The 24,098-nt window shown below is 56.8% G+C and overlaps 3 protein-coding genes across 7 annotated transcripts; 1 reads left to right on the forward strand and 2 right to left on the reverse strand.

The window, feature by feature from the left end:
- The first annotated feature begins 675 nt into the window (after positions 1–675).
- On the forward strand, positions 676–6,792 carry P2RY4 (pyrimidinergic receptor P2Y4). 2 transcript variants are annotated; one of them, XM_074834869.1, is made up of 2 exons: positions 676–788; positions 5,069–6,792. In XM_074834869.1, exon 2 carries the CDS (start codon positions 5,085–5,087, stop codon positions 6,207–6,209), a length of 1,125 nt encoding a protein of 374 aa, XP_074690970.1. In that variant the 5' UTR covers positions 676–788; positions 5,069–5,084; the 3' UTR covers positions 6,210–6,792. The 2 variants fall into 2 exon arrangements, with proteins under 2 accessions (XP_074690970.1, XP_074690971.1); XM_074834870.1 differs by lacking the exon at positions 676–788 and adding an exon at positions 3,774–3,826.
- Positions 6,793–7,564: 772 nt separating this feature from the next.
- Positions 7,565–14,596, reverse strand: LOC141927655 (diacylglycerol O-acyltransferase 2-like). The gene is made up of 8 exons (XM_074834872.1): positions 12,615–14,596; positions 10,858–10,986; positions 10,658–10,765; positions 10,333–10,403; positions 10,051–10,255; positions 9,505–9,679; positions 9,217–9,419; positions 7,565–8,287 (listed from the first exon to the last, which is right to left on the reverse strand). The coding sequence occupies exons 1-8, from the start codon at positions 12,652–12,654 to the stop codon at positions 8,133–8,135; spliced, it is 1,086 nt and encodes a 361-aa protein (XP_074690973.1). The 5' UTR covers positions 12,655–14,596; the 3' UTR covers positions 7,565–8,132.
- Positions 14,597–14,824: 228 nt separating this feature from the next.
- On the reverse strand, positions 14,825–21,040 carry IGBP1 (immunoglobulin binding protein 1). 4 transcript variants are annotated; one of them, XR_012624550.1, is made up of 6 exons: positions 20,813–21,040; positions 20,311–20,622; positions 17,809–18,004; positions 16,736–16,821; positions 15,620–15,770; positions 14,825–15,348 (listed from the first exon to the last, which is right to left on the reverse strand). XR_012624550.1 is itself a non-coding variant. In XM_074834874.1 (6 exons), the coding sequence occupies exons 1-6, from the start codon at positions 20,998–21,000 to the stop codon at positions 15,203–15,205; spliced, it is 1,041 nt and encodes a 346-aa protein (XP_074690975.1). In that variant the 5' UTR covers positions 21,001–21,040; the 3' UTR covers positions 14,825–15,202. The 4 variants fall into 4 exon arrangements, 2 of the variants coding, with proteins under 2 accessions (XP_074690975.1, XP_074690974.1); XR_012624549.1 differs by having other exon boundaries at positions 14,825–15,351; XM_074834874.1 differs by having other exon boundaries at positions 15,620–15,732.
- Positions 21,041–24,098: the final 3,058 nt, after the last annotated feature.

Consider the following 24,098-nt stretch of genomic DNA (forward strand, 5'->3'; position numbering starts at 1 on the left):
CAGGCGGTGGGGGCACATGCTCCCCCCAAAACACGGGGACACCCAGACCCAGCAAGACCCTGGCTGCTGCAACACCCAAAGTGGCCCCAATTTTGGGGACACTATGCCCAGGCTGGCCTCAAGGTGGCAGTGGCCACCTTTATCCCCAGGGTTGCCCTGCAGGGTTGGGGTGCCAGCAGGGCAGCACCCCGGGGTGTGGGCACTGCCGGGACCCGCGTGGCCCCAGTAGGACAGGGAGGCTGCCCGGGGGTGGGCAAGGGGCCACGGTCCCCATGAGCAGGGGGACGGGGTCCCCACAGACGAGGGGTTCTGGCCCACGTGGTTGAGGGGCCATGGTCCCCATGAGGGAGGGACCGTGGTGGTCCCCATGGGTCCCCAAGGGTCTGTGGCCCCCCACGGGCAAAGGGCTGTGACCCCACAGGTAAGGCCCACAGATCTCACATTTGGGGGGCTGTGGCGGGGGCTGCACCTGGCCCGAAGCCTGCGAGGGTGATGGACTGGGAGCGCAGTGGGGCCCAGCCCTGTGGGCAGCCCCTGGGGTGGGCAGGGATGCGGGCAGAGATGCAGGCAGGGAGGCTGTGGGCTCCTGCCCCCGCCTCCGCCCGCCTCCAGCCCTGCCTCTCCCGGGCACTTTGCTCCCAGCAGCGGGAGAGCGGGAGCGGGCACACGCGGCACGGCACGGCCAAGGGCAACCTGCAGCCCCTCCAGCATGGCCCCCTGCCCCGCGGGGTGCAGGCGCTCCCTGGGGGACCCCTGTTCCTGAGAGCCACCCCAGCCCAGGACTGCAGGTGAGCCGGGGCAGCCCTTGCTTGGTGGAGAGCAGGAGCTGGGATGGCCCCGCTGTGGCTCTGGGGGGGCCCTGTGGGGAGCAGCTTTGGCCCCTCAAGAGATGGAGGTGGGATCCCCAGGGCTGGAGGGATGTGGGGTGGGGGTGAGGCAGTTGTCCCCATGCTCCACCATCCCCCAATCCCTCCGTGCATCCTCCTCCCTAACACACCGCTGCCTTCCTCCATCACCGAAGGCCTTCATCCTTGCAGTGTGGCTACCTCCTCTCCTTCATCTTCCTCTCCATCCCCCTTATCACTGTCTCCTCACAGGCAAAGCTGCCGCGGCTTAGCCCGATGCCACGGGCTTCTGCCCGTCCCCAGGGAGGTGGAGGGACAGGGACAACCCACCCAAGGGTGAAAGAAAACCCTCACCCCCCACCCAGCTGAGAAAAGGGGTCGCCTCGGAGCAGGGGACGTGGTGGGCAGCGAGGAAAGCACCCGACCCCGCTGGTGTCTCCAGGGAGGAGGCACCAGCGCCCCGGCAGCGCAGGCAGATCGTGCTTTGGCTGCTCTCGCAGTCCAAGGGAAGGATCGAAAAGAAATTAGGTCACGCTCCCCTTGTGCCGGGGCTTTGGCTGCACGAACCACGTGGCGATTAGGGACAAGGGTCCTTCTGCAGGATGTTTTGCATAATTTCCCCTTGTTTTGCAATTTCCGAGAGCTTAGGCGAGAAGAAAAGCCCTGTTTTTCCCGGGCGCCAGCAGCAGCCGGTCCCAGGCTCACGCAGCCCCGCGTCCCTCGGCAGCTGCTCGCTCCCCGACTCACGCGTCCCCTCTGTGAAGCTCCTGCCCGCTACACCCCGATCCCCGACTGTCCTGTCCCGACCTGCCAGCGGACAGGACTTTGGCTCCGGGGCAGAGTCTGCCTTCGGCGCTGCCCCACTCATTCATTTCATCGGTGCTTTTCTGACACCCGCCCCCCGTAAATCCCCAGGGCAGGAGCCTTGGCCAGCTGCTGGGGCACCCCAGGCTGAGGGCCCCCTGGGCTAGGGGTGGCCGCCGGCTCCTTCTAGGGCCGGTGCTGGCCACGGGGCCAAAGGACGGATTCAGGCTGGGTACGGCTGCGAGGCTGGGAGCCAGGGCTGAGCTCCCGCTCCTGCGGCAAAGAGTCAAGGCAGCACGTGCCCCCCCAACATGCAGCCCCGCGCCTGGCCCCTGCCCCTTTCCGCTCTGGATGGCTGTGCAGGTGTTCTACAGGACCCCTCACTGCTTCCCGGGGTACATGCCAGCCCGCAGGCACCGTCCCAGGGGATGTGCTTGCCACAGGCAAGGGATTGCCCAGTATCGCAGCCCTCGTGCATCCACAAAACAGGCAGGGCAGGAGCGGGCATCACCTCCCCAGCTCCACGTCTGTTCCCTGCTGTGCCTCCCGCCTCCCACTCCGGCAGCGAGCCCGAACGCTTGGCTCAGACCTCACCGCGGTTGTGGTCGGTCCCTCCTTGAAAAGCCGACGCTGGGGAGGCTGTGGCCAGGGAGAGCTTTGCTGGGGACGTCAGCGAGGAGCAGGAACGGGCCTGGTGGTGACGTGTCCTCGGGGTGGACTGATGTGAATCAGTAATTTAAACCACAGATTTTGATCATGACTAAGATGAGGAAGCAGGAAACCTGTTGAGATAAAGCTTGCTAAATGTCATCTCTTTTTTTTGCATTTTTATTTTTCGGTGGTTACCCCCAGAGGAAGCTTGCTTAGGAACAGTTAAATCACACTGCTGAACACTGACCGTGCTGGGGCTTTATCAGCTGCCAGAATCTGCATACCTGTGCTCTTCTCCGAGCAGCCAGCAACCACACAGCTGCTCAGGCTTTTTCCTGATGCATTTCTCACACCAGATTATTATTATTTTATTTATTGGCTTCTTCATATCTTAGCTGTCTGCTGACCCTATGTCATGGGCATTGGCTTTGGTCACTGAACCCTGCAGCACCTCCGCTCTGGTCAGGCTCAAAGCTTCATGCTCTCTTGCACTCAGAGATTAGAAGAGGAAAACAAACCTCCTGGTGCCTCCTGTCCTCAGCAGCATCGCGGCTTGAGGAGACGCAGCCACTGGACTGGGACCAGTGTGACCAGCACAGCACCCCATGGGACCACCAGCAGCACCAGCGCTCGGGGGCTCAAGGGTTTCCTACCAGCTGTTTTTCCCTCCCGGTTCTGGGAAAACAGAGTGAATTCTTCCCACTGTTAATGTTTGATCAGGACCTGCCTGTTGCTCTCTGAACTCATCCCTGTAATAAAGCCGGGCAGCTGCTTGCACCAGGGAGGAAGCTGCAGGGTGTTTAATGGGAGTCCGAAGCTGTGGCTCAGCCCAGAATGCAAACAGAGGGCATGGAAGTGCGTGCGGCACGGAGGGGCTGGTCCCGCGGCCACCCGCCTGCCCATCTGCCTGCTGATGCAATTATCATCATCTCTGTAAACTCAGGGATGTCTCTCCGGGCGAGGCTTTGTCGGGAGAAGCTGGATCGCAGCTCAGCTGACCCCACAGATACACCTGACGGGATGTTCCGGCACTTGTCACGAGGAGCCATCAGGCTGCATGGGCACAAACAGGAGGGGGATGATGAGGGAGCCAAGGGGTGAAGGAGCCGGAGAGGATGTAGCCTTCCACCTTGTACCACCACCACCAGCATCCTGGTAACACACATCATCTCCCTGAGCCTCCGTCCTGGTGCCCATCACCCCAACAGAACCAGGAGCCACACCGCTGTTCCCTCTGTCAGATACAGGTTTGGCTACACCCTCATCTGCCGGCAGCACGGCAGATACTCCTACTCCCAGGTTACTCATCCAAGCATCCATCCTCAGCCAGCAGAAGCAGCCACTCCGAAATCACTTCGCCAGGGATGGAGGCGGGTGTGGAGGGGCCAGGGCACAGGCAGCCCTCGTCGGTCCTTTGCTGGACAACCCGATGGTGGCAAGAGCTCCTTCTTCTACAAAAAGGATATTGAATGACTCGAGCGTGTCCAGAGAAGGGCAACGGAGCTGGTGCAGGGTCTGGAGCACAGGTCTGATGGGGAGCGGCTGAGGGAACTGGGGGGGTTTAGTCTGGAGAAGAGGAGTCTGAGGGGAGACCTCATGGCCCTCTCCAACTGCCTGAAAGGAGGGTGCAGAGAGGGGGGATGAGTCTCTTGAGCCAAGGAACCAGCGCCAGGACAAGAGGGAATGGCCTCAAGCTGCGCCAGAGCAGGGTCAGACTGGCTCTTAGGAAGGATTTCTTTGCAGAAGGGGTTGTTGGGCGTTGGAATGGGCTGCCCAGGGCAGGGGGGGAGTCCCCATCCCTGGAGGGGTTGAAGAGTCGGGTTGACCCAGCGCTGAGGGATCTGGTGGAGTTGGGAACGGTCAGTGTGAGGTTCATGGTTGGACTGGAGGAGTTTCAAGGGCTTTTCCAACCCAGATGATTCTGTGATTCCCTCCGGAGGAGTGGGCTCTGAACTTCAGACATCCCCAGAGGCGAACACAACCCTTTGACAGCTCACCCTCACGCCTCAGCCCCGGGGCCCGATGTACCAGGAGGATGCAGATCCCAGGCTTTGATCCCAACGCTGTGCGAGGGGAAACATCCTGCCTGCCTTGTGAACTTGCACTGTCTTGGGCTGGGACTTGGCTCCAGTGCAGCTCCTCTCCGCAGGGCTTAGATCATCCCTCTCCTGTGGAGAATACCCAGCAGCTGGAGGCCCCTCACCGTCCAGGGACGCTCTCTCCCAAAGGCTCCTTTAACAGCCCCCTGAGGATTTCTCTGGGCCATAATATTCCCCTAGACAAGCCTTTCTTCTCCTCCCGCCTTTCTTCTGTCAAGGAGCCCTCTGGGATGAGCAGCATTGTCAGGATGGTGCCAATTAGGCTGAGCCGGCTTCCAAGAGGCTGCGCTGGCACCGGCCGGGGGCTGCTGTTGCTCATAAAGGTCTCATTGTTCGGCTCGCCATGGGGCTGCTTCCCGGCGGGGCCGGCGCGGTCCTCTGTCTCAGGCACGCTTCCCGGCTCCACGCGGCGCTGGTGTCACTGCGCACTGCTCAAAGGGATGATTAATGGGTGTCATTGCGGGGGCTGCGAAGGGGAGGATTTGTCAAGCCTCCCTCAGCTCCCCGCGAGGCCCGAACGCGCGAGCTGAGAAAAAACAGAGAACCATCAAAGTGGCCGGAGCTCCTGGAGGGGGGGGGAAATCTGGCATCTTTGGCTCCTTTCCACGCTTTGTGCCTGACAATGGTTGGGATCAACGACTAATGCGCTTTTATTAACTGCTCCCCTAGATCTGGCTTGGAGAACATGGCCACTCCAGTGAGGACGTTCCCAGTTGCCCTGTGGACACCGACGCTGGCTCCCTGGCCAGGAGGAAACACCACGGCAGTGGCAGAGACAAAGTGCGTCTTCAATGAGGAGTTCAAGTTCATCCTGCTGCCCGTCTCCTACAGCATCGTCTTCGTGGTGGGTCTCGCCCTCAACTCCTGGGCCCTGTGGATGTTCATCTCCAGGATGAGGCCCTGGAACGCCACCACCACCTACATGTTCAACCTGGCTGTCTCCGACACGCTCTACGTCCTCTCCCTCCCCACCCTGGTCTACTATTACGCTGACCGCAACAACTGGCCCTTCGGGACGTGGCTCTGCAAGATCGTGCGCTTCCTCTTCTACGCAAACCTCTACAGCAGCATCCTCTTCCTGACGTGTATCAGCATCCACCGCTACGTGGGCATCTGCCACCCCATCCGCTCCCTGAAGTGGGTGAAGACCAAGCATGCCCGCATCATTTGCGTGGGTGCCTGGCTCATTGTCACCATCTGCCTCATCCCCAACCTCATCTTTGTCACCACCAGCTCCAAGGGCAACAGCACCCTGTGCCATGACACCACCAAGCCTGAGGAGTTTGACCATTACGTGCACTACAGCTCCTCCGTCATGGCCCTCCTCTTCGGGGTCCCCTTCCTGGTAATTGTCCTCTGCTACTGCCTGATGGCCAAGAGACTCTGCAAGTCCAGCTTCTCCAGCCCTGGCTCCCGAATGCCCTCCTACAAGAAGCGCTCCATCAAGATGATCATCATCGTGCTCAGCGTCTTTGCCATCTGCTTCGTGCCCTTCCACATCACCCGGACCATCTACTACACCTCCCGCTACTTCCAAGCCAACTGCTTGACCCTCAACATCATCAACTTCACCTACAAGATCACTCGGCCCTTGGCCAGCATCAACAGTTGCCTTGACCCCATCTTGTACTTCATGGTTGGGGACAAGTACCGTGGGCGGCTGCGCCGGGGGCCAGCCCACCGCCTCCGACCCATGCCCACGTGTGAACTGGCCCTGGTATCCCCCTCCACGGACAACGTCGTGGGTGGCAGCCACGCTGCCAGTGACACCCGAGGGACAGGGACAGCATGGAGCGGAGGCGGGTGCTGAGGGGACAAAGGGGGTTCCAGTAACCTCAGCCCTGGTCTCCAGGAGCTGCAGCCCCTCTGGGCTCCATGTGGGCACCCTGGCACCCCCGGGTCCCCAAACTTGACCTGCCCCTGCCCAGCCTTTGCAGGAGCAGAAACCACAGGGCTGAGGGCCGGTGGCCACAGGGCTTGTCCCAGCCCTGCCCCGGGATGCTGCAGGAGGAGGGTGCGGGTGCCACTCAGGGCAGGACAACCGCCAGGCACCCGTGGGAGTGGGGAGGATGCCGAGAAAGCCATTTTGAGGAGACAGGCTGGTGTCCCATCCCAGGGCAGTCCTCGGGACACGTGGGGGCTGACGCGTCCCTTGAGAGAAGGGACACTGGTCCCTCCCTGGGCACGCACAGCCCTTCCACTCTGCTGAACAACGACGTGCTGTGACCAGACTGACCCAGGGACGGAGCTGACGCTGGGCCCCCCGCGTACCTGGTGAAGGCTCTCGGAGATGTCGCCATCACACTCCTGGCCTTGGGAGAGGCGGGGAGGGAGGCGGCATGGGGCACTCGCTGCCCGTAACCCCCTAATAAAACCCTTTCCCCTTTCCCTACACCCAGACCTGTTTCTCCCTGTAGCACAAGGAACGGGGGACAAGACGCCCACCCTTGCCCCAGAAAGCGTTTGAGAGCAAAAGCCACCCAGTGCCCCGACACCAGAGCGAGGAGCCAGCACGGTGACATCCGTGGTGACGGAGGAGTCCTCTGGAATCTGCCTTTATAGGTGTTTGCTTTCCAAATGTTTACCCAGCCCTTTTGTTTGACCAAGTGCCTGCGCAGAGAGGAGCAGGCGAGAGATGACTATCAGCGCTGGCGACAATCCCCCACCACCCCCAGCCGGGGACGGGACGGGGCTGTCCCCACCACGGAGACCCCCATGAGTCCTGCCAGGGACGCCCATAGCATCATTGGGGGGGGGGTCACCCCCCAGTCGTGGCACCAGCCCCATCCCACCAGGAGCTGCCCAGGTCAGGCGGGAAGGGAGAGGGGCCCAGGGATGCCATGTCCCAGCCCCATAACCCCATCCCACCAGGGAGTGGAACCCAGAGAGAGGAGGAGACCCCCACCCTCCTCCCCAAACCCAGTTAACCCAGTAAGAGCAGCTGCTGCCCCTCACCTCCTGTTATGTCCGGCGTGGTCCAGGTGGACCCAGGAGCTGCTTGGTTGCACCTGAGCAGTGCAAAGGTCCCTGCCAAGGAGATGGGACAACCAGGGAGGGGACACGGGCAGGTGGCATGTCCACCTGCACAGGGAGCATGGGGATAGAGCCCCAGCACCACCAATCCTGCCCCCCACCCCCACCCCCAGCACACACAGGCAGCGCCAAGGGGGTTGGAAATCTGTATTGGCTACAGAGGTGGTGGAAAAGGCTCATCTGGGGCCAGAGCAGCACCTGCCCCCACCCAGGGCAATGTGGTCCCAGCTGAGGCCACTTCCCTAGGTCACCAAGTCCAGGAGTGTCCCCCTTCCACTCCAGGGGGTTGTCTCCCCAGCTTGCTCCCATTGGCCCTCCGGATGCCCCCCTAAAGAGCCCATCTCTTTCCCTCCTCCCATGACACCCCCTCCCTCAGCTTGCGGTGTCTTGGTTATCTTGGGGGCACTGTGCCCATCGCTGGCCCCCAGCCTCGCACTAGCCCCCACCACGTCCTCAGGGGACAACCGTGTCAGCCGCAGCCTCCAAACCCCTTTCAAGGGGGACCCTTTCCCCATCTCTCCCTTCCCCTCCTTTCCTCCTCTCCTCCCACCTCCCGCGCAGGTTTTTTGGGCGGAGGAGCAGAGGGGTGGAATGGGGAGCGGTCCCCCGCGTGTCCCCTGTGCCGGGGCGGCTGAAATCCCCACCCGCAAGAGCCAACCGCCCTTGTGAGCCAGGATCTGGCCGCCGGTGCCGGCTGTGCTCAAAGGATGTGCAGCTCGTCCGACTCCGACAGGCCGTACTTGGTCTTGTTCTCGTTGAAGAGCTTGAGCAGGGAGCGGACATACATCTCGTGGTACATATCCACCGTCTCGTGGCTCGGGTCCTCAATCTTGGGCACCATCACTGGCTCCCCCACTGCCAGGAGGGGACATGAGGGTCAGGCCGAGGGCGTGGTGGGGATACGAGGCAAGCGTTGCCTTCCAATGCCACCCATGGCTGGGTGTCCTTCCTCCTCCAACCTTCCACCTCCCAGGGGTCCCTTCCACCCCACAGAATCATCTCGGTTAGAAAAGCCCTTGAAGATCCTCTAGTCCAACCATGAACCTCACACTGACCGTTCTCAACTCCACCAGATCCCTCAGCGCTGGGTCAACCCGACTCTTCAACCCCTCCAGGGATGGGGACTCCCCCCCTGCCCTGGGCAGCCCATTCCAACGCCCAACAACCCCTTCTGCAAAGAAAAATAACTTCCTAAGAGCCAGTCTGACCCTGCCCTGGCGCAGCTTGAGGCCATTCCCTCTTGTCCTGGCGCTGGTTCCTTGGCTCAAGAGACTCATCCCCCCTCTCTGCACCCTCCTTTCAGGGAGTTGTAGAGGGCCATGAGGTCTCCCCTCAGCCTCCTCTTCTCCAGACTAAACCCCCCCAGTTCCCTCAGCCGCTCCCCATCAGACCTGTGCTCCAGACCCTGCACCAGCTCCGTTGCCCTTCTCTGGACACGCTCGAGTCATTCAATGGCCTTTTTGCAGTGAGGGGCCCAAAACTGAACCCACTCATCGAGGGGCGGCCTCAGCAGTGCCGAGCACAGGGGTGAGATCCCTTCCCTGTCCCTGCTGGCCATGCTAGTGCTGATACAAGCCAGGATGCCATTGGCCTTCTTGGCCACCTGGGCACACTGCTGGCTCATTATCAATCAATCAACCCTCCCAGGTCCCTCTCTGACTGGCAGCTCTCCAGCCACTCCTCCCCAAGCCTGTAGCGCTGCTGGGGGTTGTTGTGGCCGAAGCGCAGAACCCAGCATTTGGCCTTACTGAAACTCCTACAGTTGCCTGGCGGGCAACACTCACCCACGGTGGTGATGGGTCTGGCATAGGGCAGGAAGCCACGGGACTGGACGGAGGTGAGACCCCGGCCATAGAAGACGCAGGGAGCGAAGCCCATCATCTTCTGGAAGCGCTGCTGGATGCTCCTCATCCAGCTGCCCTCCTCAAAGACAACCTGTCGGAAAAGGTCGTTCTCCCCGAAGGAGAAGGAGGGGACAAGGTAGGCCCTGTAGAGGGGACACGGGGGGGTTGGTGATGGGGTGCCAAGACCCTCAGCCCCCCACGGTGGCAGCGGCGGTGCCTGTGACCCACCCGTGCTGCAGGGCCATGCGGACGAAGCCCTTGCGGTTCTTCAGGATGAGGGTGGTGATGCCAGGACGGCAGGAGAGCGACTCAGCCGCACCGCCAATGACGATGGCCACCGCATTGCCAGTGCCGTTCTGGGACAGCAGGTAGCCGATGGCACGGCGCGTCACCGGGCACAGACCTGCGGCGGGACCCACCCACCGGTTGCTGTGGGACCACCTGCACAGGCAGTGCCCGGGGACCCCGCAAGGAACCCCGAAAGGGACCTTGCAGGCAAGGTGCTGGCATGGTGCAAGCAATGGGAGGGGGGAAGTTCAGGCAGGGTGCAGGCAGAGCGCTGTCCCTGCCCGCTCCTGGGGAGCACAGAGGCTGTCAGTCCCCAGCTTCCCGCAGATGGGACCCCCTGGGAGCCCCCCCGTGTCTGCCCAAGCACAGGCAGAGGCGGGCAGGAGCAGGACAGGCAGGAGGTGTGTCCCTAGGCCAGCCATCCGTTCTGGCAGCGCTGCCCATGGTGGCAGGCAGCTGCCCGCCCTGCTGCCCACAGACACTCACCCCCACTCATCAGGTACTCCCTGAAGACGGGCAGGCGGAAGTTGCCGGCCAGGGTGGTGAGGAAAGGCCGGATGCCCGGGAACATCTCGCTGAAGCCCGTCGAGCCGGTGATGAAGTTGCAGAAGGCACCGACGCAGAGGATGCCATGGGGGTGGGAGCCGATGATGTAGTTGTGGCTGGGGGACAGGTCATGCGTCTTCACCAGCTGTGGGGACAAAAGGGGACATCACAGCGGCATGTCCCACCACTACAAACATCCCACCCCAGCTGCCCGCGCCGTACCTTCACGGGGAAATAATCCCGAAAATGCTTCCACACAGGCCATCGCCGCAGGCACGGCAGCCGCCTGCCACCTGAAAACCAGAAAGGGACAGCGGGAGGTGACCCCCACCCCGGCAGGCAGCAAGACCCTCCTCCCCGCAGAGCTGTCACACCCCTCTTCCCACTGTGAGGATGATGGGGGAGAGGGAGGATGTGGTGCTGCTCCTCCTTTGATGTGCTGGGATGGACCCAGAGAAAGGTTGGGGGGGACCCCACAGCCCATCCTGCTGTAAAGCTGGAGGAAATTTGGGGGGGTGTGGGGGGGTGTGTGTCTGCCTGTCCCCACCTTTTTCTGGCGTGTCCCAGTCGAAGATGATCCAGGCCAGGTAGAGTGCGGAGATGGGCCAGAAGCTGGTGAACACCAGGTAGATGAGGAGCAGCAGGCTGACAATTCCTGCGGGAGCCAGGGAGGGTGGGGGGTGAGCAGCAAGGCAGCCACCCCGCCGGGCCCCCCCCCCCAGCACCCTGCACCCCCCCTGCACTCACCCAGCAGCAGGAAGCTGAGCACCCACTGCAGGACAGAGAGGAGCTGGAGCCAGGAGCGGAGATCCCGCTGCGAGGGCCAGGGCGCTGCGAGCAGGGTGCGCAAGGCCGTCTGGACGCTGGCGCGGTTGCCTGTGGGGAGGGACACGGCCCCCCAGCCCAAAACAGCTCGAGTTGCACAAAAAACAGTGTGTCCCCACACCCCCCCCTCCCCACCCACCCCGCGCTGGCAGGGGGGTGAGGCTGGTGGTACCCGTGGCTGCCACAGTCAGGGTATGGGGAAGGAGGCAGGAGGTAGGATGGGAAGGTTGGGATACTCATCCCTAGGGAGCTCTGGACCACTCCAGGAGGTGGCCCTGGGCAACCTGAGGCTGTTTTGAGACCAGTCCTGCCCTGGGGGGCTGGGCACCCCAAAGCCCAAACATGAGCCTGGGTGCAACAGTGGAGCTGAGTGCAGCAGCACATCCCGCACCGTGCCCAGCTCCCCGCAGGCTGGGACCTTTCCCTCACCCTCCCTGGTGTGTTCATGATCACAGAGAATTTGGGGCTTTCTCAGCATCCACCACCCCAGCAAGTGCCAAGGACAGTGGCCACAGGCAGAGGGAGGGTGGCCAAGACTGGCCATTCCTGCCGAGCTTTGCTCCCACGAGGGACACTCCAGCAGCCCGTGGTCACTCCACTCCCCCCGCCTCCCTGTTGCCTCCAGCCGACCTTGGTGAACCATTAACTGCCCCGGGCCAGGTGCCAGGATCCAAACTCCACGCACGGCCCCATCCCTCCTCCCCGAAACTGGCCTGAGGCGCTCCCGGCCAAAGGTCCAACCGCGGCCGAGACCCCCTGGCACAGCCACTGCTGACTGCAGTGAGCTACCTCTTGTGTCACAAGAGCCTTGTTTTCTTGAGAAAACAGCCCAAAATCAGCACTCTGGCCAGACAGGGAGATGCTGGGTGAGACAGGAGCAGACCCATCCCCACAGCTCCCCAGGCTGGGGACACTTGGGTGGGTCAGAGGAGACCCACCAAACCCTGGTTTGGGGAGGTTCAACTCTTCCTGGCTCAATCCAAACTATGAAGGGGACAACTGAAATAAATTAAACACTGGAGCCATCACCAGCACTGAAGAATTGTTTTCCCTCTCCCCCAAGCCATGCTTTAAGCCATCCTTCCTGCCCATCCCCATATGCCCAGTGAGGCATCTCCAGAAACCCAGCACAGCCCTGATGTTCTCAACTTTCCAAAACCCCATTTTTTGGTTGTTTCCCCCACCGCCCCCCCCCCAGGGAAGACACAGAGCTCTGCCTAGCAAACTTGTGCCTACCAAACAGTTGCTTTTTTAAGTTCCTTTTTCTAGCTCCCCCCCACCCAAGCACTCCATGAACCTCCAGACCGCAGACGGAAAACGGAGAAACCCCAGGGGCTCCGCCACCAGCCCCGTCTGTGGTGACAAGAGCCTCTTCAAACCTAAAAATTCAGACTCCGTGGCCTGGGGCAGCAGGGGAAGATGAAGGGGAATTTGCAGCACTCGGGAGCATCTTGCGGGAGCAACATAACCGAACGCATTGTCAGAAATGTCGTTTCTGTTGAGCAACTGTATGTTTTCTTCTGGTGCTGCTAACCCCAAGTTGCTCCGAACACCTCCCTTCCCCCTAAGCAGTCTAAAGCAAATAGACAATGGTGACAACAAACGCTAATTGCCTGACCAGCCACTCGCATCGCCAGAGCATCAGAAACCATTCAAAAGACGCTTTGGAAATATCTTACCGCTAAGATTTTGGGAACAGGCTGCAATAATTGTTTTCATGGTGGTAAGGAGTTCCGCGCCAGACCCTGTTCAGCAGGTTAAAAGGCGAGTTTGGAAATCCTGGAGGGCGATTGATTGTGTATCCAAGCTGCTTTAACCAGCTGATCCAAGGTAAAGTGGCCGCGGCGGAGGGGAGCGGACCTGCGCTGGCCCCGGCTGGCAGAGCGAGGAGCTGAGCTGCTGGTCCTTGGGAGGATGAGGAGTGGCAGCGAGTGGCGAGGAGCTGTCGTGGCGAAGGCACCTCAGAAAGGCACCGCTGCCAGCACTAGTGGCAGCTGGGCCGGGGCCGCCTTCCCCCGGGGAATGGTACCGTCCACGCTCTGGGTATTTCACAAACCGCTGTCGTGCTCTGGCGGTGCAACTCCCCCCCAGAGCCGCCCGAAAAACGTCATCCCGCAGCCCTGCGGGATGGGAACACGGCCCACCCGACAGGCCCTGACCTGCAGCCCCACCAGCCAGCACCAGCCCCAATTCTGCCACCCCAAAGGATGGCACCGAGCCCTGCCTGCTAGCCCAGGAAAGCTGGAGTAGTGCCTGGAGAGGATTGGAGGGAAAAAATAAAATAATAAAGTGAGAAGAAAAGGAAACAAGAGCAGCACAAAAGCAGCAGTGAGATGGGGCTTCAGGCACCTAAGGTAAAAATCCAGTGTCTGATTCACTAGAGCTGTTCTCAGGATCTACCTCTCCAGAAGTGCTCACTAGGAAGAGCAGGCTAACACCCAGTGTAGGAAAGGGATAAAAAACACACACAGGATCGCACACGGAAACTCATCATCTGTCTTGTAAGTTGTAGAGACTCAGTATCTGGAAAAAAGGGTGTAACAGCATTCGCTGCAGGCCGCAGCTTCGGAGATGTAGACTGGTGACAAGGAGCCACGATTGGCAGGTATAAAATGCCTGAGCTGGTCCCTGGGGTGCACCGAAATCACAGAATCCCAGAATCATCTGAGCTGGAAAAGCGCTTGAAGCTCCTCCAGTCCAACCATGAACCTCACACTGACCAACTCCACCAGATCCCTCAGCGCTGGGTCAACCCGACTCTTCGACCCCTCCAGGGATGGGGACTCCCCCCCTGCCCTGGGCAGCCCATTCCAACGCCCAACAACCCCTTCTGCAAAGAAATCCTTCCTAAGAGCCAGTCTGACCCTGCCCTGGCGCAGCTTGAGGCCATTCCCTCTTGTCCTGGCGCTTGTTCCTTGGCTCAAGAGACTCATCCCCCCTCTCTGCACCCTCCTTTCAGGGAGTTGTAGAGGGCGTGCTAATAAGAAGGAAAAAAACCCCAAATTCTTTCAGAATCCTGCTGTCCCCAGGGGTAAGGGAGCACCCTGCTGCTAAACCACAATTGCCCCGTGGCCTGCTCGGGGTGACACACTGCCATGAGTGCAAGCAGCAGTGACGCTTCTTTCGGTTTTTTATCCCAATATTTGTGACGGGTTTAGAACCACAGGCCCAGCTGCCAGTCCATGCCAGGCAACTTGTACTTCCAGCTGGGATTCCTCACTTTTTCACCCCAAAATACACATGGGCCAGGTCAGTGCCAGACCTGTTGTGTCCCCTCGCTTCGCCCAGTTCAGGATTAGAGCCAGCAGCTATTTAAAGGACCTTCAGAGGAACCCAGAAAAGGTTTTCACCCCCTTGGGGTCATTCTGCAAGTAGATTTCAAAGCACACCGACAACTCGCGTGCTACTTTGCTTTGATTACGGCACCGTTTGCCCCAGCGTTGGCCCGTCGGGCTCCATGAGAGGGTCTGGAGCACAAACATACACACACACATTGTGCATTACACCGTGTACGCTAAAGCCACACCGACCCCAAAGCATGCCAAGCGAAAGCACAAATATTTCTATTAAAACATTTGTACTACATGTAGCATCAGCCCTTCCAGACATCGTCCTCGAAATGCCCGATCTACTTAACATAAAAAAAAAATCTCCAGCGCTTCTGACCGCCTGCTCTGGGAGGAACAGAGGCATGAGCCTGGGGAAAGGCCACCCGGCTGCAGACAGATCTCCCTGCCGAGGCAAACGCTGCGCCGCAAGAAGCCTCGGCCGAGGAAACAAGCCGTTGGATGTTGCCTATCCCCAACTCCTTTGGTGGCTGGAAATCAGCCTGACAGGCTTCCTCTGGAAGAGCCTGGGATGAATAGCAAGGGATTTTCACAGCAAGAACTAGACAGCACAAGAGATTTTATTTTGCTTAAAAGAGAGAGAAAAAAAATAAATACATCCACCCACAATACAAAGAGTGGTTTCCAAATTCAGGGACTTTCCTCTCAAGGATTTCCTCTGGGAGAACAGAGGCAGCCTGACCCCTCAGCAAAGGCCCCACCTGAGAGGAGCTCTGGGGTATCGCTGTACACGCCCAGTGTGCTCCAGTCTGACATTTAATGTAAACCAAAGCAAACTGTCAGGTTTACTCCCGACCCCGGTGCCTCCCAGCGAAGCCCTGGGTACCTCCGCTTATGTACAGTGTATTTACTCCTCTATCTCCAGGACACGGGCGATTCTTACAGCATTTCCAGGCCCTGCTCCCTCCGCAGCGAGAGCATCAACCCACGTTCTGCCGGTTGCCGTAGCCTCTTGGGTGCGTATCCTTCCAGTCATCCCAGTTCCGAGCTTTTTGAAGAGCTTCCTCATCATCCTCTTCCTCTTTTTTCTCCTGCTGCTGCTTCTGCAACTCTTCATCAGTTATAGCTGCTGAAGGTCAAGAACAGGAGTGAGGGACAGTAAGACAGGGGAAGATCCCTAGTCAAGCCCTCCAAGCAGAAGCCCTGCCAGGCGCTGGTCTAGACAGAAAGCGGGACTTGCCAAAGCTCAGCCCAGTTACTTTCACAGCCTGACAAAGTCAGCTCATACTCTTCCTCAGCCAGCTGGCGTTTCACACCCTGACCACGTCCCCGTTCACCTTCCCCCTCGAGAGACTTCCCAAATTCTCTACCCCAGCCTTGGCTTCGCCGCTCCGTACCTGGCGCTCTCTGTGGCGCGCTCTGACCAGCCACGACTCCTTGCCTGCGGCGCTGCTCGTACCAGTCGTCCACGGTCATCGTGGGCAGCCCGGGGTACCCGGCCCCAAACACTCTACAGGAAGAGACAGGCAAAGGCAGCCCTTGACATCGCTACGAAGGAGCAGAAACACAGACAACCATGCACAGAACTGCTCTGTAATCCAATGTGTACCAACAGCAGGCACGTTATCAAGGACGGCCTTCAATACAACCAATACAACCCGGGCCTTCAGACTTAGGCTGTAACACGCCTAACGAGTTCCTGCTGCTCGTTTAGAGAGGTGAGGGCTGCTCTAGTCCAAAGACCTTGGATCCCTTCTCCAGCCCAAAGCGGAACACACTGTGCTATCACAGCCTGCCAAGGGGAACCGAATTAGGCACGGCTTGACTAAATAGTTATCTGGAAGGCTGAGGGCAAATAATGTCAAAAGCATGACAAGAAAGCTGGTTTCTATCCCACTTTGTGCTTTAGCTGCTATATTCCTTGCAAGAATCTCACGGTGCCACAAAGCGTTAAGACTGATACCCTTGGGAAAGCCTCACAGTTAAAACTGGTGTTATTGTGACTGATGATTCTCTGGTAGGTATCACATCTTCCCAGCCCCTATGATCACCTCTTTGAATTCACTGAAATCTTCCCGAGTTTACATTAGAGACCACGTGTGCTTTTCACTGCGGGGTTCTTTATTTTAAGAGTTAAGAACCATCCTGTTGTAGCACACAGACATTAGGGGGGCAGATAAGCCTTGCCTCTCCACAGCTTACCAAACGGCAAGCACGCGGCCTAGCAGCAGCTAACGCAGTGACGTTTGCTTAACACCATCCCTGCTTCTGCCATCCCAACAGGAGGAAACAGCATTAGCCAAGACACTGCAGCATGCCGGTAACAAAAAAAATCAGAGAAAGTCTAAGAAATGCATTAGACCTTCCCCCTGTCCCCTGCCCAGCAGCATAACGCACGCCGTCTCGCTGCGATGTGCTGCCTGAAGGAAACGACTTTCAAAGAGTATCTTAGGCTTGACCTAAGAACAGAGCACTGCCTCATGCTGTGTCTAAATAATCAAAACCCAACATACTTAGCCTGAGCAGCATCCCGGGTAAGAATGAAAGGTTTCAGCGGAGCCCTGGCTTGCCGAGAAGTACCGTGTGGTGGTGCTGAAGACTGAAGATGCAAACAAAAGTCACAAGATAATCGTGTAGATGAGAATCCCCTTCTCTGCTTCCCACCCCAAACAAGTTATTAAACGTCTTGTAGAAAAGAAATGTCTCTGCTGTCAGAGCAAGATGGACAATTCAGGCCTTACTCCGCTTTAAATCATGAACTCCATCTGTGAGTTTCCACAAATCACTTCTGTTTGTGCCTTTGTTACACCCGCTCTGATCAAAGCGGAAAGCTGACAGAGCTAAACCAGATCAGCTCAGATCAAAGCATGAAATATAGTTTATTTTTCCCAGGGATCAAACACAGCATGCTCTGAAGCCAGCAGAGCTCGTTGTTCCTGATGATATCACCCAGGGCACTACAGAAAAGCAGAGTTCTGCAATGCCAGTAACGAACTGCACAAACCAGCTGCACCCACCGGGCTGGACCATGGTCTGTGTCAGCAGCACATTATGACTTTTTATTTCTAAACAGACTTTTTAGGTGAGTAACATAAAGCCCAGGACGCTATTCTACACAGGAATGGCAGGTCTATGAGAAGCTTTCATCGTTCAGAATGGACATTTATTTCTGTAACAGCTGGGCATGTTGTAGACCAGAAGCGTAGGTCTGAAAGAAATCACAAGGGTCTTTTAATTTATAAATGTACTAGAGTTAAGGGTCTGGCAGAACCCAGCAAAGTGGAGAAAAGCCTTTGCACGAGACCGGTTCAGCTCTGATATTCAAAGCTCTAGCATTTCACCAGCCACGACTACCTAGAACACGTGGTAGCAGCGGACAGTGACTAATCCCAAAGTCAGACCAGAATTAAACCAAACCCCATCTGCTTGTGCTGTGACTGAGCTAAATTTCAATTGAGAATTCGAATAAAACTCACATAACTCTGCTACTGAATTCCTCTGGGGCTCATTTACTCACAACAGTGCCCAGCACCAGGTCTGCCTGTCCACAGCTCCCAGGACCTGCAGTTCAAGAGAGATCTCATACCTGTTTCGCTGTACCTCTGCTCCTCAGGATGACCATTTCTTGGTCAATACTCTCAATTTCCTCCAGGCTGGTGTTGATCCATTTCTGGATTTGTAGTATGTAAAATTCCCGTATCTGATCCTCATCTGCTTGCCCACCCTCCACGAAGGTTCTCATAGAGGCCAACCTGTTCTCCAGTTCCTTCTTCTGCTTGTACCTGTCTCAAGGAGAACAAAGTGAGATCATTGAATAACCTTTCTCTAGCCCAGCCCAGATATGGTGTTTTCTACAATAAACAATCTCTTATTTCCTGAAATTCAATCACATGTAGTTAGAGAGCTACTTCCTGCCCCAATCCCCTTTTAACTGGTCTTCACAGTTGCTGAGCAGTGCCCATTAGGGTACGTAAACCCCAGGTATTCATAAAGCTCCTGGTGTCTTTAGACTTTTGACTTCTCTGTGTGAGTAGGACCCACTCATTTAACAACCAGGAGTCCTGGAAAAGTAAAGCGGAGACTTACAGGAATGTTCCTTTTAAGAAGAGGAAGAGCACTGGCAGCACCAGATCACACTGGTTGTCATTTACTGATAATCTCTTGCCTCGTGCTTACACGTTGTGAAACACCAAGCAGGGGGGATCCATCTCCCCACCTCATCTCGCCGACAACAGAAGGTTTTTGTCAAATGAAAACTACAGAAGAGTTCCAATCTGCTTAAAAAAGGCTTTGAAAATGCACGGTTCTATACATACGTGCAGCACCAAAATATTTTCCTCCCGTCTTCCTCATCACTTCCATCTGCCAACTCAAATTTAGACATTACATAGGATCTCTACTACCCTAAGAGGTTTAACATGATTTCATGTATTTAAAAAGAAAATTGTATATAAAAAGGGAGGTTGTGATGGTTTACTGTTGTAATTTAAGTATCTCCTCTCTGTTAAAAGCAGCTTTGAAGAAGACAGTTTAAATTTAGAGGCACCTCTCTCAATTATTTCTCTTCTCCTAAAAGTTGAGCAATCCTTGGAAATTAAGCCTCCCAGGTAAAATTAGGCAAGCCTGGCAACTTTAATCTGGAGAAAACAGGACTGTAACTCATCAGCTCCTTCACTGAGAAAACCAGTGCAACAGCTATTTGAGTTGCTTCTATATGACACAACAATATCAAGAAGCTGCTTACAAGGCAGATTAAAACACTTTTCCAATTTCTGTCTCAGCTGTTTTTGCGGGTCGTTTTTCAATATAATTTTGACTTTCTGGATTTTTTGACCTTTTCAGGAATTAAAGGGGGGAACTACCTATATAATACACTTCCAGGCTAAATCCTTGTGTCCCACTTCCCCCTACAGTGCTGCCTGAAGAACGAACAGTAAGAAGCAAGGATTAGAAACCTATGGGAGCTGAAAGGACAAGGAGCACAGAAAAGTCATTTAAAAAAAAAACAGCCACAAGTGCTCCACAAGAACCCCCAAAAATACACCTTAACCAGCCAAGCACCTGACTGCCCGGCCCTATCCTGCGGGGAAGCAAAGCAAACCACCCTGTTCCCGTTTGTCTTTGCACTCCACAGCGGGATAAATTCTCTTCAGTTGGCCGCTGCAATCCCAGCCTGCTCCCCAGGACGCCGGATCGCGTCAGAGAGTGAGGCTGAAAGCAGCGAGGATGAGCTGGGTCTGGAGCCGGTGTGGTGATACAGGCCTCCTTATGAAAATTTTGTTCATGTCATTTGTACATTTTACTGAAAGTAAATATAATTGCAACGTCTCACCCTGATTGACCTGCTTGTGACAGAACTCACAACGCAGACACCTCCCGTTTGTCTTCAAGTGGAAGGAGTCATGGGACAGGCAAACACAACCCCTCAGCGAGAGGGGAGTTCACGCGTAACTTAAGCCTGGCCTGCAGCGCCCACAAAACTCACTGGGGAGGCGACGTGCAGCTCTGAGACCGCTGACAAGGCGCTGAAAAGGCTTTGCTGCGCTGACCACAAAGGCCCTGATGTATTCCGGTATCCCAAACCCATCTCAGTTAAGTTACTCTCTAGAATATAAATCAGATTTTTGCATTTGTGCAATTTAAACAGCTCTTCAGCCCCACTTGGGCCTTTAGCACGGTAAGAAACAACTTGACCATCAAAGTCCCCAACTAAAGCATGACAAAGAGCATCAACCACCCCTTTTTTAAAGATCTTTTTAAAGCCCATTGGTAGGTAACTTCCAACGTGGGTAGCTTTACACCGTTAGCAGTGATTTACGAAATAATCATGAGAGCTTTTGTGCAGTTCTTCTTCAAAGGCTGGAAACTGAAGACATAAATGCATCCCTCCAGTCTGTGCATAATCCAACACCGTTAAGTAATATGTGGTGTATATCTTAAAAGGAATGTTTATCAAAGTATTCCAGTATCAAGGGAACGAGTTCTTTCCTGACAGTCCTTGTCTGTAAAATGTTGCACAGCCTGAGGCTCTCCCCTTCTCTTAAACGGATGCCCAGAAGCCTTTAAACACCGCAAAGCAAGAACCTACCTTTCAATTTTGGCTTGCCTGCTCGACGCCATGGCCACCAGGCTGGGCTGGGCAGCAGTGGGGCCCCCCAGGCACGGGCTCCCGGCATCTTCCTCTCCCGGGGGGCTGGCAGCAGCGGGGGGTAGGTGGAAGCTGCCCAGTCTGTAGCTCCTGCAGAGCTTGAGGAAGCGCCAGAAGTGGGCCCGAGCGCTCTCCAGGTGCTCCAGCCTCCTGCTCAGGTCGACCTGCTTCAGCGTCAGGGCCCCCAGCAAGGCGGGCAGCAGCAGGTACTTCAGGTCGGCCGAGGCGATCTCCTCCAGCTCCTCGTTCTCGCTGCAAGGGGAGAGATGAACCTTCCCGATCCCACTTCGCTCCACCTGAGCCCGGCCAAGCCCTGCCAGCTCCGCAGCGGCCCGGGGGCCCGTATGGAGGCGACAGAAGGCATGGAGGGACCCTCGCAGGCCTCGCTGGGTCCCCGCAGGCCCAGGCCCAGGCTCAGGCCCAGGCCTGTCCCTCCCCTCACCTGAACAGGTCCAGCTGCGCCACCATGGCGGCCGCCCGCTGCAGCGCCTCCAGCCCCTGCCGCACCTTATCCTGCACGGCCGGAGCCCCCGAAGACGGCTCGGCGCCGGTCTCCACCTCCTCCCAGAGCCGCCGGCCCGCTGCCAGCAGCTCCGACAGCCGCGGCCCCTCTACGGCCCCCTCCGCCATGCTGGGCCGGGAAAGCGCCGCCGCCCAACCACTTCCGGGTCGACAGCGGGTGGCCCCGCCCCCGCCCGCCATCTTGGTGAGGGCAGAGGGGCCGCCCGAACGCGGTGGGGCCGCCATCTTGGTAGGGGCGGGCCGCATGCAGGGCCCGGCGAGGCTTCAGCGGGCCCGCCGGGCCCTTGGCTCGCCCCCAGCACCCGGGGAACCCTCGCGGCGGGCAGGTGGCGTCGCCCGTACGAGGCTCGGCAGGCATCGGAGGCCCAAAGCCCTCCCATGCATCCAGTGCTCCCAAAGTTTTGTCCTGCTGGTTCCTGCCTGACACACAGGCCTCCCCTGACCTTGCCAGGTACTCTGGGAGAAGGTGTACTGGTCCAATAAACAAGCAAAAATGAGGATAATTAGATAAATTAACAGAAAGCATGCACCTTCCCCCTCTAGAAAAGGGAGCAAGAGGTGTGAGGAGGGCAGAACGGCACTGAAAGGGCTCTGGAGCCGTAAGCTGTCGGCACAGTCAGTGCTGCCGCGCCGAGCCCACCCGTGGCTCGGCTGATGAGCCGCTCGGCCACTGGCCCCCGAGCTGGCATTTCATCAGCGTGCTCGGCCCCTGCCCCGGCTGGGCTTTGCCCCCCACGCAGGCAGCACCCCCAGGCTGTCCCAGGCAGATGTGGAGGTGACGAGTGTGTCGTGCCGTGGGTGCTAGGGCAGATCCGCCATCTGGGACGGGAGGTGACACGTGGGGACCTCTCCTGCTCGTGGGCAAGCCTGGGTGACGTTAAGCCTTAGGCCAGCAGTTGGGTTTAGTGGGAGCTTGTGCTGTACAGGGCTATAGCTTGGGTCCTACATCTGACAGACAATCCCGGCAGCACGCGATGCACAGCGCGAACGCTTCGTAGCATGGTGCTACGTTTTATTTTTTTAAGCACAGCAACTTCCATTTCTTCTCTCCGTATTCTTCTTATAACAAAAGTAAGAGAAGCAGCCTTTCTCATTTCTTTTTTATGTAGCTCCTAAGTCCCTTCTTACAATATCTGTGAAATTTAAACAGGCATAAGGTAGGTTAAGGTTAAAGCTGGGCTTTTAGGAATGGATGTTGGTCCCTTAGAAACAGAGGTAATTGACCTAGATGTGATAAACGTATATGGTGTAATAATAATTCAGGGCTGGCTGGAAGCACTCAGCCTCCAGGAATGAGACAGTTTACAATTTAGTCTGTTTGCTTTCTGCATACCTACGTGAGATAGCTTGATATAAAGTTACTCATAAAAACCAGAAGAGCTGTGGGTTTAGGTTCCTGTTCGCTGTGCCCTGAGTACCCCCCAGTGATGTCAGTCTCCTGTCACCCTCCCTCCATGTGACCGCGTTGCTGGGCTGGGAAGGCAGGCATGGCAGTGTGAGGTACAGCAAGAGCTGACTACGTCATTGTGTGGTGCTCCTGCACGCCACGCGGGAAGGGAAGAACAACGCTGCGTCTCGTGGTGGGAAAACTCATTAGTAGAATGATTGGAAGTGGAATGGGGCCGGGAATCTACAGCTGTTTGTTCTTCTCTAGCAGAAGATGCTTTGGCATCCCCAACAATTGCAACCAATTCACTTTCCTCGGAGCAATAACACTCTCAGTACAGCATCTTACCCCTTCTTATATATCAGTTAAAAGCTCCAGTAAACCCCTCACATCATCACCACCTGTAACTGCCAAGATTCAACATTTCAGCAGCATTTCTAAGGATCAGAGCAAAAGAGACTGCTAGAGTGAACTCCTCCGCTGCATTATCCTTTGTGTTCTGCAGAGGGTCTCTGAGCAGTTCCCAGATCACCCTTCTATAGGATATCTCTGTTTAATCTTTAACAAACATCTCCTTAGGGCATTCTCCTTGGAGGTCTTCACCTCTCAGAGTGAGCCAGGCAGGTTCATAGGCTTGCTCTCCAAGGAATTGTAAATAGGCTGCTGATGGAGCGTGGGACCTCAGCCCGACTCCCCTCCCCTTTAAACTGGGGGGGTGGGAGAGGCCGTTGTGACCCAGGTTGTGGGGGCAGCACAGGAGAGGCCCTGAGCAGCACATTGTCCCGACTCACTGGGCCAGCCAGACCAAGAGAATAGGAAATCCGTGTGAGGCCGGGTTTCCTTTGAGATGGAGAAGGCTTTGTCTCTAAGAGCCAAGGGGGTTAGCTGGTTAGAAGCTCCTGAATCTCCTTTCTAGAAGCTAATCAGCCCCCTGTTTTTATCTGCTGTCCCAACTGGTCAAGAATAATTTTCATTTACACCATGGAGACATGAAATCAGTAAGTGTTAGTGACCAGAATCACCCACAGTCTGCTCTTTAACACCAGCGTAGCAAACTGCCTGTACCCGCACATGTTCTCCTCCTGCCTGAGGTCTGCCTGGCAGGACACGTTTTTTCGAGCTGCCCCTTCTAATTACAGAGCTAATGTTCCCAATACAAGGAAAAAATAAACAATTCTTTGGGAGGCATAATTACCCAGCAAGTCCCTGTTCGCTCCACAATGAACCTCAAGCTGGAGACTACAGGAATAGTAGCTGTGATTAGACCCACTGCATGTGAAAAGGGGGAGTTCCCGGAGTTTTGGCAAGCCGGGGATCGGTCTCTCCCACTCCCCAGTTCTGCCAAGTGTCTTGGTGCAGCAGGTTTTCAGCATAAAGTCAATGTCTAGGGATCAGCCTCAGCTTCTGGAGGGTTTGTACGTTTCCAGTTCCAGAAATGAAACGTGCCCACGTGCTTTCCATTATACAGGTAGTAAAACCTACCACCACGGCATATTTCATTTAACACACATGTGTAAAACATCTGGCTGTGCACATCCAGAAGGCCTGCCCGGTGCTTCCCAGGAGCTCCAGCACGTTCCATGTACATCCAGTCTTCCTGGAAGGTGTTAGAGCTTCTGCACGTCATCCTACAGCACACGGGTTCTGCTCCAGCCAGACTGGAGCACGCCTGGAAATCCCTGACTCCCCCACGCAGCACATGCACAGTGGTCATGGCTGACACATACGCAAGCTGAGAAAGTCCTCAAAATCTGTACGGCCCTGGTTCTGGGCTTGGGGGGGGATGCTCCTGGAAAAGCCCGGTTATATATATAAAATA

Source organism: Strix aluco, chromosome 10 (genome assembly GCF_031877795.1).
Source record: "Strix aluco isolate bStrAlu1 chromosome 10, bStrAlu1.hap1, whole genome shotgun sequence".
NCBI lineage: Eukaryota > Metazoa > Chordata > Aves > Strigiformes > Strigidae > Strix > Strix aluco.

Excerpts from the sequence above, each read along its gene's own strand:
- LOC141927655 (XM_074834872.1), bottom strand. The coding sequence starts at position 12,654 with ATGAAAACAATTATTGCAGCCTGTTCCCAAAATCTTAGCG. Across the intron at positions 10,256-10,332 it reads GGGATTATTTCCCCGTGAAG|CTGGTGAAGACGCATGACCT; the intron begins GTACGGCGCGGG and ends TTGTCCCCACAG. Across the intron at positions 8,288-9,216 it reads CAGACCCATCACCACCGTGG|TGGGGGAGCCAGTGATGGTG; the intron begins GTGAGTGTTGCC and ends CCCTCCTGGCAG.
- IGBP1 (XM_074834873.1), bottom strand. The coding sequence starts at position 21,000 with ATGGCGGAGGGGGCCGTAGAGGGGCCGCGGCTGTCGGAGCTGCTGGCA. Across the intron at positions 18,005-20,310 it reads AGGCAAGCCAAAATTGAAAG|GTACAAGCAGAAGAAGGAAC; the intron begins GTAGGTTCTTGC and ends TCCTTGAGACAG. Across the intron at positions 15,733-16,735 it reads CGGGATGCTGCTCAGGCTAA|AGTGTTTGGGGCCGGGTACC; the intron begins GTATGTTGGGTT and ends CTCTTCCTGTAG.
- P2RY4 (XM_074834869.1), top strand. The coding sequence starts at position 5,085 with ATGGCCACTCCAGTGAGGACGTTCCCAGTTGCCCTGTGGACACCGACG.